The sequence below is a fragment of the Larimichthys crocea genome, chromosome XIII, assembly GCF_000972845.2.
Source record: "Larimichthys crocea isolate SSNF chromosome XIII, L_crocea_2.0, whole genome shotgun sequence".
NCBI classification, from domain to species: Eukaryota; Metazoa; Chordata; class Actinopteri; family Sciaenidae; genus Larimichthys; species Larimichthys crocea.
Genome location: NC_040023.1, coordinates 19261746 through 19275258, shown reverse-complemented (window position 1 = coordinate 19275258; position 13513 = coordinate 19261746). Strand labels below are relative to the sequence as shown.

General features: G+C 41.5%; 2 protein-coding genes across 2 annotated transcripts; both read right to left on the bottom strand.

Annotated features, from left to right (window-relative positions):
• Positions 1-104: 104 nt before the first annotated feature.
• On the bottom strand, positions 105-3062 carry LOC104938179 (uncharacterized). Its single transcript, XM_010754540.3, has 2 exons — positions 2814-3062; positions 105-2310 (listed from the first exon to the last, which is right to left on the bottom strand). Exon 2 carries the CDS (start codon positions 2274-2276, stop codon positions 639-641), a length of 1638 nt encoding a protein of 545 aa, XP_010752842.2. The 5' UTR covers positions 2277-2310; positions 2814-3062; the 3' UTR covers positions 105-638.
• Positions 3063-4824: 1762 nt separating this feature from the next.
• im:7147486 (zinc finger protein 865) lies at positions 4825-11705 on the bottom strand. Its single transcript, XM_010754528.3, has 2 exons — positions 11396-11705; positions 4825-8482 (listed from the first exon to the last, which is right to left on the bottom strand). The coding sequence occupies exon 2, from the start codon at positions 8429-8431 to the stop codon at positions 5447-5449; it is 2985 nt and encodes a 994-aa protein (XP_010752830.3). The 5' UTR covers positions 8432-8482; positions 11396-11705; the 3' UTR covers positions 4825-5446.
• Positions 11706-13513: the final 1808 nt, after the last annotated feature.

Here is a 13513-nt window from a genome sequence, read left to right as displayed (position 1 = left end):
ATATACACTGTTATTAATCCATTATTCAGTTGATTTATCTCATAATGATATATTTTATAGGAATGACCATGTTGATAAACATGCTGCAATATGTCATGAACACACACACACACAAAGTGAGTTTGAAAATATAGTTTAATACAACATATACTGTATTCTTAGTCTGACAAATCTGGGAAGAACACACAAAGTATTGTGGTTACAACCGCCACAGCCTCAAAACACATTCTGATCATACTAAAAACATATATAAAACGATACGACTATAATACAGCACCTGGTTATCCCACCAAACATGGGCAAACCATGCACAGACATTTAGATAATAAACTTTGATTTACATGTTCTATAACCATCGCAGGGGACACAAACTATAGACTCTTGGGAAGTCAATTGTTGGGGTGACTACTTACAAAAGAACTCCATCTTAATTAATATACGTGTTTATTGTAACTATTCATCTTACACTTCTTTATCTTTGAAAGTAGTTTGGAGAAAGCCAGGAAGCATTGTGTTCCTGTGCAATGTACCTAAACAAGTAAATGCTGTTCCAACCAGGTGACTGTTGCCTTTAAGCACTTGGTCCATAATTAACATAAAATGTGACATGCAAAACTGGATGTGCCTCTGTAGATTGGTCAAGTCTTAATAGGGACAGATGAGGTTACTTGGTAAATCATCTCAGCGGGTTTGTCTGGTCCACTTTCAACAACGTAACAATCATCGTCTATTTCCACTTCCGTTTTTCCGTTCACAGGAACCTCCCCTTGCCCTCTGTCCAGACCGACAGCCATGACTTGAGTTTTCTTTATGTTACCAGAAGCTGCAACCACAAACTTTCTGTCACCATTCATGTGTAGAGGATTTGGGCTTGCCGACGGCGTCACTCTCTTTAGTTTGTAATGTTTGCCGGCTCGCACGTGCTGAGCCATAAACTCCTGCGCTTTGATACACTTGTGCCTCTGAAGCAGCTGAGCTGTTTCAAAAGGAAGATGACAGACTTTACACATGAACCCTTTCGATGCAGTGGACGCTGCCATTAGTTTGCTTGACACGCCTGATGCAGAGTTTGTGGACACTTTCCACTGCCTGGAGGGAGTGACAGGAAGCCTGTGACTGATTTTACTAGATGCACTGGGATTTAGACTCAGGCGCTTCGCTGAAAGGGGGCTAAAAGGTGCGAATGCACGTGCAGACTGACCCTTAAAGGACGCAGTGACATGAAGCCCCTGATTGTTTTGATTGTATGGCCTGATATTCTGACTTTTCAACTGCAGGGTGGAAGTGGCGCGAGGTGTCTGACCACCTGTATTGGCCATACTGAGAGTCTGGCTTTTCACCTGGAGAGAGGAAGCGCCCTGAGGCCACCCTGCACTCAGATTCCGACTCCAGTCTGTCCCGGCTGGATTTAACTTCTTGCTCTTGAGCGGTCTCGCAGTGATGAGTCTGAATTTAGTAGCTGGGCAGGGTGAGTTACAAACATGGAAGCGAGGCACTAGCTTCTTGCTGGACAGCAGCAGCCCACATCCTATACAGCCAGAAACTTTATCTGTGACATGAGAGCTGTGGTGGTATACGAGAGACGTCTTTGTCATAAAACACTGCCCACATTTACCACAGGCGTAAGGCTTTTTCTTGCTAAAGGAGCGCACTGTTTGGATCAACACGACTGGCTGGTAAAGTGTCCAAAGATCCACTGTTGGTGTACCTACATTTGCAAAAATATTGTTCATGTCTTTTGGAGAGGAGACAGGATTCGGGAGAAAATACGCTTGTGACACAGAGGGGTACAACTCAGGCACTTGTGAAATCTGACTAGACTGCATGGCAATTTGTGGCATATGAGCTGATGTAAAGGATGCTTGCAGCCCAGCCTTCATGGGCAAAGAAATTGATGCCACATTGTCCAACTTGGGCGCCTTCCAGACAACCTCACCGGTCTCTAGTCTCTTCAGCTGCTCCTCCTCTTCTATGCGCTTCTCAATGCGCCGCTTCTTTATTGTCTGATGATCGAGCACTTGGTGCCCCGGTTCATGTGTCGTGCTGTGCTCCAGCATGTCTTTGTATTCAGTGAACTCAGTCCCGCAGGAGCAGATGAAGCTCGCAGCGGAACACATGTGTTCCTCCACGCATTTCCGACTCGCGAATATCTGCTCACAACTGAAGCAAAAGCGCCCGGTGCTGATCAACTCTGTGCCCAGGCTATCCTCTGTGAGGCTTTTCAGCTTCTTCTGCCTCCCTCTCTCCATGATGTGGCTGTGCATGATCGTGTTCATGGATGTGGAGCGGAGCCCCGTGGAGCACCTTGTCCTGATGGAGACAGGATGAATGCAAACACAAACACAACAAGAACTGTCAGCTCAGTCACAGGCCATTGTTCAATGCTGAGTGACACTACATAGGAGGTGGCTATGCTAACAGCTAGCTACATACAATAAACGAGGCGCATGTTAAATATTATAAAATGACCTACAGCTTCCTTTGAATGTTTAAAATCATCTGCTGGTCTGTGAAAACAACTCCAAACTTCTGGGATGAGCTAATGAACTCTTACTAGATTATTCCTTAGCACACACACACACACCCCAAAAAGGTTGTGAAATAAAGACAGCACTCACCAATCCGAGTGATACGGTGACACATTTACTCCGCTATTTCTCTTTACAGACAAGTGTTTGGAAAAACACACTGACTACATTTACGATTTAAACGTTGTTGTTGTTTTTTTTTTTTTTTTTTTTTTTGAACGCGCGCTCGTCTTTCTACAAGGCTAGCACGCTAACGTTAGCTCGTGGACAATAACGTTGGCTTACCTTCACGTGAAAACCAAAGTAGCGCCCTGACAATACTCCAAGTATATCTTTACAACAGGACGCAAACAGCTTCTCGGCGGTGTTTTTTTGTTAGACATGCAGACCCGGGTTAAGTTGCCGGTGTTTTGAACGAGCAGGTAGCCGTTAGCCACTTTAGCCACACCAAGAAAACCCGATGGAAAGACCCTCCACCCTCTTCTTCTACGCATGGCGCGCTTCCACGGCCAAAACCTCCCGGACTCACGGCGTCATACTGACACCTAGCGACCGGAGTTCATGCTTCACCGTTTAATAATTACTGCGGTATTTACAGTGGGTGAAGTTTGGTCTCCACTCCTCATGAGTTCAAACATGCCTTTTGGAAATGTGACGTAACAATCTCAGCCAGATATGTGACCAGACTTTGAAGCTGAGCTGACCTTGAAAGCAGCGAGGTCTGCTGATGAGTAGTGTGTGATACAGATGAAAGCGTCTGAACAAACACATAAGTGGACCTTGAGCACTGTGGCCTCTGCTTTATAGTCTTTTATTTTGCATTCTGGCACACTTTGACTGTAGGAGAGCAAACAGGACAGGACTATTACTGTTTAAGACGCTGAAGTCAGTGATGGTGCATGTTTACTCCGCCATTATCCTCCATCCTCGCTTCCCTCCTCCATCACCATCTGGTAGATGCTGCCACTGCCAAGGACAAGAGCAGACTGTAGTGCATTCTCCGCTCTGCTGAGAGGGTGATAGGCTGCAATCTGCCACCTATACAGGGTCTACACACCCCCAGGGCCCTGAAGAGAGCACAGGAGATTATGGCTGACCCCTCCCACCCCAGACAGACCTTTTTGAAACCACACCCCTAGGACACAAGAAGCTGTGGTCCAGTAGAAGCAAAATCTCACACCACAAGTGCTGTTAATTCCCAACTGCAGCTGGCTTCGTCAGCAGATGCTTATTCCACCCCCACGTTACTTAAAATCTCCACATCTGACTCAATGTGTTACATGAACACACATTTTTGGATTGTTCTTTGCACATGTTCTTTATACTGGAAACATATGCACACTCCTTAGTTTTATGCATGTTGTATTTTAAAAATAAATAAAAAAATTTATTTATGCATAATATCTTATCAGACCGTGTGTTATGAGCTGCTGTGACAAGTGAATTTCCCAGGTGTGGGATCAATAAAGTCTATCTTATGTAACATTTAATTAATTTATGTCATTATATATTAAATTTGAAATTAAAACTCACAGGTTACATCGATATTTCTTAATTATATTTATGTATGTAATTGTCCATAGGCCTAATAAATGAAAAGTAAAGAACTACAACTTTTTCTAAGCCATAAGGCTACAGCTGACTCAAGGTTACCTCAGAGTATATATCAGTCAACACTTTTTATACTTTCCCCCCCAATACCACTGTATGTAGAGTAAGCAGGGAGTACAGTATTGCTAAGTTTATTACCCTTTTCAAGACCCCAGAAGTTTAATTTTAGTATAGCATAATTCATGTATGTATCAATTTCAGGCATTTCCTTGAACTATTTACATATTTAAACTTTACTGTTTTTAACCTTTCTGCTTGCTCTGGCTTAAGTGCAATCTAAACTAGGCATAAAATGTAAAGAAATTTGTGTTTGGTGGATTATTTGCTTGTTGTAACAATACTTCTTGGTAATAAATCTTATACCATTGGAAAGCCTGATTATTTCCCAATATCTTATGCATGCAATTATACCATCTCCATGGTTCTTTTTACTCTGATGCAATTATCAGGCCTCTGTTAAGATGGACATTTACTGTTAACTGGCATTAAACACTTAACCCATGACTGACAACAAATTACTCATCAGTATATTTGTTAAAGGAAAAACTACAAGGTATGTTCCAAAAGGATCCACATTTAAGACATATCTATGCCTTAATCGTATACTCCATAAGATTCATAGACCAGCACAAACCAGCTGACCTGAAGCTTTACTGTGTCATTTCTATAAATAAAAAGGCCTGTCTCAAAAAACCACACACTGCTGTGATTTATTTAGTTTTTAACTCACATTACTTCCATAATAATCATTATCAAATCAGTTTGTCATCATTATTTCTTGTTATCCCTTTTCATACAAATGTAACTGAATAAATTAAGGAGCCTCCTAAATCTTACATACACACTGTACCTTTGAAGCCTTTGTGTATTAGATCCATATCGCACAAAATGATATAATGTACACGTTTCACATACTGGTATGTTTATTGACACCAGGAACAACAAGCTACATCACAATCTCTGTAGTAAAAGTTTGATTACCAAATACCTAAAAACATTTACAGGCTAATGAGGCTATGCACTTAAGGAATAAGCTTGAGAAAACTAAAATGTACATTATATCAAAGCGCTTTTGTTGGTTTCTTTTTTGCTTTTTTTGTTCCTAATTTTTACTGTAGTGAGCTACTATTTCACACTCTAAGAGTTGCTTTAAAAAAACAAATTTAAAAAACCTTATGTGGCTATACAATGTCAAAATAATTCATGGACGGTAAAAACAAGTGGCAAATACGAAAAGGTGGAAATTTGCTCCATTTTTCATTTCACTACTTCAATGTTAAGACATTTTTTCAGAAAAACACGTGTCATTAGCATGTCAGCTGTTCTTGTGTTGGCTTTGTGTCTCCAGCCATGATGCGATGAATCCTCCTGCGGTGGTTTTTGAGGGATTTAAGGTTTGGGTATGTACCCTGACAGACATCACAGCGATATGTTTCAGACTGCTTGTGAGTAAGCAGGTGTTTCTGCAAACCGTCCACAGTGCCAAACCAGCGGAGACAAACAGGGCAACGCACAGGCTTGATGGCAGGCTTGCAGGCCCCGCTCCTCTGGTGGAATAGAAGACTGATTGTGTTCGGGAAGTCAGAGTTGCAATGGGAACAGTGGTAGGTTTTGGGTGGGTTTGTGGGAGAATTTATAACCCTTCCACCTTTGCATCGATTCCAAGATAAGTGCCTTCGAAGAGAACAGCGAGTGGCAAAAGTGTTGCCACATCGTGTGCATACAATCCGATTCTGCTTTTTTGCTGGATTTGAAAGCTGCTCTCTTGCTGGATTTGAAAGCTGCTCTCCTTTGGCAGTTTGCTTCTGTGCAGGCTGATGCACCGACTGAGGCGGCGGCTTCTGCTGTTGCTGAGAGGGTTGTTGCTGAAATCGGAGCAATAGAGGCTGTGATCGTTGTGGCTGTAGTCCCTTCATCAGGTGTTGTGGATGCATATGGATCTGCAGATGAACTTCATAGTCTGCCCAGGAGTTCACAGTCTCTCCACAAGTTGGACATGTGTACGATTCCTGGGCATGCTTCTGCAGATGCTCCAGCAGAAGCCTTGGAGACGTAAACCCGACCCCACACTCGCATGTCACCCTCCTTGGAAGTACGGAGGGAAGTGACATGATACCCCAGCCGCTATCATCCTCCTGTGTTTGAGAGTTTGTTGCATTGCCTGAAGTACTCTGCTGCACTGTGGCTATATCTACGTTTGTCATTGTTCGTTGCAACTGACACCTCTTTCTGTGAGCCATCATGTTATCTTTGCGGTTAAAGGACCTCCCGCAGACAAAGCAAGCAAACATTGGCCTCATATTGCTGGCATTTAGTGAATGATCTGAATTATCACCCTGTGCTACAGTCCCAGGTCCACGTGGCCTAAACCCACACAGTCGTAGATGGCGCCTCAAAGTAGATGGCCGACTGTAGGTTTTCTGACACCTGTTACAAGGGTAACGCTTTACTCCATCTCTGACAAAATAGCGCAAGCTAGTGGGTGCTGTCCCTGTATGTTCGACTGACACAGATTTATTCACCTCTCCTTCAGTACCGGCTTTCGCTATAGAATTAAGCACCTCCATTTCATCATCCAAGGGCATTGTCCACTGTCCTTCATTACTGTCTTCATCATCAATTTCTGCCGCTTCCCAGCTACTGATTTCTTCATCTTGCTGGAGTGAAATCCCGCACAGAGTGGCATCATTGTGCTGCTCCATCATGGAAGATTTGGGGCAGAATGGTGAAAAGCTTTTTGCTGGATGAGTCCAGGGCAACTGTGAAGCTTCAGACTGAATTGAACTCTGTGAGGTCACCTCTACTTTGATATGACCAGTAACTTCAGTGCCTACAGCTACACTCTTGGACATTTGAGATCCAGCTTCAACCTCTGCATCTGTTAGGCCTGAGGAACTGACCTGCTGAGGGACGGCTGGCCTTGGGCCCTGGCACTTGTGCATTTTGAGGTTCCACCTTCGTGCATAGCTGTGCTTGCACAATGGACAAAAGAAAACTTTTCTTGTATTGTTTAGACTATGGAATGGCACTAGCTTTTGGGGCAACTTGTTTTTTAAAGACTTTGACAGCTGCATGGTCTTGTTTCCTAATTGAGGGCACACGTGATTGTCAGGTAAAGGCAGCCGCCCAATGATCAACTGTTTACAATGACGGCAACATTTAATCCTCTCCTTTTTGTGCAAGAAATGATGCTCTGTCAGTTTGTCCAAGTTTTGAAAGACTCTACGACAGCGGCCACATTGATATCTTCCATATGTACCATTATTGCCTGGATCCTTGAGTTTCTGACGGGTTTCAAGAACAACAACAGGTGAGAAAGTTTTAGTCAGAGAAACAACCTTCTTCTTACTGGACTCGAGAACTCTGCTAATGGATGGAGCTTTCGTCTTTATACCAGGTTTTGCAAGCAGACGCCTCAACTGTGCAATAGAGAGATCGTTGATTGGGGCCACAGTTTTTGTTTCTGGTGTTATGTCTACAGGGATGGCTTCTTGTTTGGGGTTAACTGTGTTATCGTTATGGTTCTGAGACTGAGGAGCTGGGAACTGCTTCATGTATGCTGATGCCAGCAGCTTCATTAAAGCGTTTTTTCTGGGCAAATTCTCACCATTTTCACTAGTGTGAAAAGAATTTGTTTTGTCTCCGAAATGCATGTCCTCTACAGTCTCTGATATTTGCCCTGCTGTTGTTGACATGTTCTTGAGTTGTTTCTCAATGTCATCTTGTGGGGGTGTACATTGCCCTTGAGGAGCGGTTACTATGGCAATGTCATCCTGCAGGTTCATATCTGTTTTATGGTCTATTAATGCAGGTGGTTTGGCAGTTGGGGACCTTGAGGTAGAGGGACAACTAAGATCCATGTCTGGCTTGGTTACAGCTGGGCTAAATGACACATGCTGGGTGGAAAAAGCATTCTCTGTTCCAGAGGGAACACCGTTATTATCAAGAGGTTGCATTAGCTGTAGCTGAGAGACATGTGAACGTTTATGCTCTAGCATAAGACTGAAGTCCTGAAATTCCTCTCCACAATCACAAATATAAAATGAAGGTGAAGGGCTCTCGGGCAACAGCGCTGGCGCACTGGGGTGGTCACTGGATGAGTCCATGCTTGCAAACAATGTTTCATGTGGGTTGTTGTTAGACTGTGCTGGCGAAGAGCCCTTAGAGAGTCCACTGGCATGGGTTGCCTGATGTACCAGTAGGGAGGCCAATCCAGTGAAGGTGGCTGAACACGCCACGCAACGATACACTTTAGCAGAAGATGAAGTACTTCCCTGGAATCCAAGCATCATGGCAGGCACATACAAGGAAATCCAGGTGTTGTGGTCATGCAAGGATGTTTCCTGTAAATCACAGACACAACATAAACATAATTATGTCACCAAGTGAAAACAGAAAACAGTCTACAGACAAACCCAAACTATTAAAAAGTCACTAAAACAAAAATGTATTAATCTCAAACAGATGTTATTTTGTTATTGCTGTTTCACATATTTCTTGTTTATTTTATTTAATTGGTGACTGTTTTTGTCTCTAATATAGACTATTGTTACATACTGTCTCATGTGTAGTCTTTATATGCTTGTTTATATTTGGCTCATATTGAAGTTTCTTGTCTTTATTGACACTATGTGCATTTAAATTGTTACACTACATGATTAATATAATAATTGTGTCATAAGACATTACAATGTGACATTCATACAAAGCATTATTAGGCAGGGAATTAGCCTACATGGTAGAGCTGCAGCAATGCCTTATCATCAGATCCCTTTCAAAAAGCATTAAACATGGACTGGTAAGGTACATGAAGAATAAGCCATGCTTAGTCAGTGCTGCTTTGGCCTGCATTTTCTCCCAGCATCCAACTCCACAGAGCACCTGAGGGATGCCCTGGATTGCAACATGAAGCGACAGAGCCCCGCCTGCCCACAGGGAAATATCACACAGACCTGTGATATGGTGATCTTGTCTCTAAGCAGAGCTAAACCATAACAGACTAAATAAAGATTTTTAGTATAACCTTTCTGCTTGCTGTGCCTAAAGTGCAATCTAAACTAGGCAGAAAATGCAAAGAAATGTGTGTTTGGTAGATTATTTCTTTGTTGTAACAATTCTTCTTGGTAATAAATCTTATACCATTGGAAAGCCCGATTATTTTCCTTTTAAATGGTGCCACATTTGTAAGGAACATGCATTTGTGGGAAGAGCAGCAGAGCTGAGTATGTGGGTTGCACCCATGAAAAATTTGCGAAATCAAAAAACAGCTTTTCTTTGCTGTTGCTATTGACTCTTGTTTTGTTTCGGTGAAGGCAGTGTGATGGTGTGGGGCCACCACGCTATAGATATTGCAATGAAATTCTGCAACCAGTGGCAATCCCATATCTCCACAGTCTGGGACCAAACTCTATCCTCCAAGATGACAATGCTCACCCCCACAGAGCAAGGTTTATCAGAGACTGGAGAGGATGGATTGGCCTACCCGCAGTCCTGACCTCAACCCCATTGAACACTTGTGGGATCAGCTTGAATGACCAACACAACCACGTTGGCTGATTGTGACAAATGCTGGTTGAAGAATGGGATCCCATCCCACAGCAATGTGTGACCAGGCTGGTGACCAACATGAGGAGGAGGTGCCAGGCTGTTGTGGCTGTGGATGGTTCTTCCACACGGTACTGAGGCTCTTGTTTGTTAAATTAATAAATTGTTAAATTGCCAATATGTCATGTTTCTTCAGACTTCAATCATCCAATCCACCAAACCAAAAGTCAACAGCAAAGAAAAGCTGTTTGGCATTGTCTGAGAAGATTTGTCAATTTTTTTTTTATGGGTGCAACCCACATACATCCGCTCTGCTGCTCATCCCACAAATACATGTTCCCTTACAAATGTGGCACCATTTAAAAAAAAAAAAGAAATAAACAGTGGTATAAGATGTATTGGCAAGAAGCAATCTACCAAACCCAAATTTCACTTGTTCAACATGAGAACAGATATACTTCATTCGACCAAATTAATCAATCAAACACAACCACCCACATTTTCCTTCCCCCTTCCAGCGCATAAGGAATGTTTTTTGTTTGACGTTTGTAACCTTTGTAATGTAGAGATTTGTTTCACTCCTACTCTTTTGTTTCTTTCAACAGACCGGACTTCTTGCCATATCAGAAATATAACTGCTATTGCTACGTCCAGCTAATGCCACTTCACATTTAAAGCCATATTAACAATAATAATAGTAACAATAACAACAACAACAACAACAACAACAACAACAATAATAATAAAAAACAAATGCTTTTCGAAATCTGAACAAATCTTTAAACCTCCAACATGTTTGATATATTTTGGCTCTGGGAGGTGTGTATCACCCTCATAACACAAAGGCATATCCCAAAGTTATAATATCAATTACATTTTTTTTTTTTAATTCAAAGTCCCCAAAAAGTTATCAAAATAATATAAAGGACATTTGGATTAATTATTTTATTTTTACCTTGATATTAAGACTTTAATTAACAATCCTTTTGTTTGGGTGTTAAGATCACTCCTCCTGTGTCCAATGTTTGCATCACTACAAGGTGCTGCATAATAAGCAGTAGTTTGAGATTTTTTTGGATGTTATAGACTGTGTTTCAAGCATTAGTTAGTCATTTTTTTCCCCACCCCTCCCCTCTTTACTATTAGGGCACATGTTCTGATTGATTAGTTTATTACAACCCAGCAGTATAAACATGCAAATATGAACATTTAAAGTCCACATGCATGGGTGAGGGATTTGCATTATGTGACTAAACAAATTAGAGCTCCAACCACAAGCCATCAAACAGGTGGACACAAACACAACAACAGAGCAGATGCTAATCAAACAGCTGAATATCAGCGTTATGATGCTACGTTAGCTCGCTAATGAGGGCTAACGACCACCGTGATGTTGTTTAAATGATATATGTCTTTTACCGTCGCATGCTCAGCATCGTCTCAAACTATAAGAAGCGGTATTAATTTGCTCGCTTGGCTTCTGATCCCACAGATTAGCGCTGTGTGATCTATGATTATAATCCCAGCACACATCACGTTTGGTCGCTAGCTGAGATATCTCACACGGGTTGCTAGTGAACGCTTCCCGGGGGGAGGTGGCCACGCTCCGCTTGAAAAAGGCCGGAGAACATTAGCGAGCTAGCCGCCGTGACCTATGGAGCAGCTTCTTCACAATAACCGACCGTCTCCAACTGTAACGCACGGTTACTCACCGACGGCAGCACCGTTACTGTTGTCCCTCAACGTAGAGCCACAATGGCCGGACGGGAGGAGAAGGTGGTGCTCGGCAGACATTCGCCCAAGCAGAAGCCATGAACTCTCAGGGAGGGGGGACACGGCTGTGCACGTCTCCTCTGCTGAACAAATGTGATGCTGTGCCAGGAGGAAGAGCACCAAGCACCAAGCACCAGGCTGAGGGAGCCGCAGCTGCAGCGGGCGCGCAACGGAAACTCGGTAGGTATATGCAGGGCGCATGCGCAGTCAAGCCCCACCCCTGGTCAAAGTGCTGGGCTGTGCGCCATGCGGCCAGAGATGTGTCTTATTATTTTGCCATGGCTAGGCGACGATATGGCGCTGTGGTCACAGTTGAAATTGCAGGTCATGTGAGGCGCTCTGTACCTACTATTAAAAGGGTCAGCTTATTTATTTGTTATATGTGTGTGCTGATTATCCAGTGTGTGCACCTGGTGCTTGGTACAACAACCTCAGTCAGTGCACAATATGTGATGTATTACTGTTTTTGAAGAAACAGGTTCGGGAACACATAAAGATAATAAATAAAATAGATTACCTACTATTATTATTCTGCTATGACCCTATATTGGACTTGATGGTATAAAATAACCTATAGGAACCCCAATTTCTCCTATTTCCTAATGAAAGTGACAAAAAAGGTAGAATGATCTGTCCTCACATCCCCAACCAACACATTTTCTCATCATAAAGGAACATTTGGCAAAAACTCAGAAACTGTTCACCGACTGGACTGACAGTTTCTGTTTCCTTAAAAGAGAGGAATTCTCCGTGCTCTCTAAAGTGGACCCTTAAAACACAAATACACATTTTAGATTTTAGATTGTCCAAGAACAGGGTTCATAGAAATGCCCCTTTTAAAGAAAACAGGATTACTGTATCTGTTACTATGACAACTGATGGCCAAAAACTGACCTGCTATGGCATCCTCTGAGCCAGTGCATTAAGGAACTTGAAAGAAATAATGTTTTAGTAAAATTTTAATTTATCACAATTTGATGTGGTTAGAATCAAGCTTAAGTTTGTATCAGTGTTTATTTTTATTTTTAAATGTACTTAAAAAATATGTTAAATATAATAGTTAATCTTAGATCCTGGCTGTGGGCATTTATACCATTAAATCTACATTCAAGTTGCATACAGTTTAATAAGATAAAATAAAAAGTTCACTACATTCAATACAAAGTTCTGGAAATAATGAAGGCCAAGTAAGAAAGAAAACCAATCTGTGTATAATATACACTATTTCAAACACCCATCTATTTTATGTACATGATTATGCTGTTTAGGGTCACCAGGGCTGTAGCTTAAAGCAGTTCAGCCAACCTACATGTGTTTAGACTGTGGGAGGAAAAATACATGTTCAAAACTCTTAATTAAATGTTTACTGTTATGTCTGTATTGTTCTTAGCACTTTTAATAACAAGAACTGCTCTCAAATTCAGGATTGTGACTAGATTTTTGCTTTAGCACATGCTGAACAATCTTATGCAGGATTTACCTTTTAAAAAACTTTTTAAAATTCCTCATACTAATAAGCTTCTCTTACTTCCATTTTTTTCAGGACTGATGTACGTTCAGTTCTCTTGACTCACAAAACCAGGTTTCAGGTAGGTAGATTTAGCTCTTACTTTGGTTGGTGAACTTAAATCAACCATTTGGTTAAATAAAGTGAGGCTTTTTTAGCTTTGTTACTGTTAGCTTCCCCAGAAGTGGACAGAAATACAAACAAGACTCGCACAGATTTTATAGTTGACTTTACTTCACTGAATCCATCAACTCAATTTTTTTAAAGAAAGTTACATCTTCAATTGTGAAAAGAATATTTAATTAAAACATCTTTCGAACATCTGTACAAGATGCTTTTCAATATCAAAAATGCAGTCCATGATACACAGGGAACTGTTAAACTGAAAATTACAAATGTGTCTATTATACATGAAGATTCATAGAAAATACCAAGATTAAAATGTCCAGTTTCAATCTGTTACACATTGTAAACAAAACTGACTAAAAGTATTTCAAAATAAATGTCAAACATAAAAAAAAAAACATTTGACAAAAAAAAAAAAAAAAAA

Excerpts from the sequence above, each read along its gene's own strand:
- LOC104938179 (XM_010754540.3), bottom strand. The coding sequence starts at position 2,276 with ATGAACACGATCATGCACAGCCACATCATGGAGAGAGGGAGGCAGAAG.
- im:7147486 (XM_010754528.3), bottom strand. The coding sequence starts at position 8,431 with ATGATGCTTGGATTCCAGGGAAGTACTTCATCTTCTGCTAAAGTGTAT.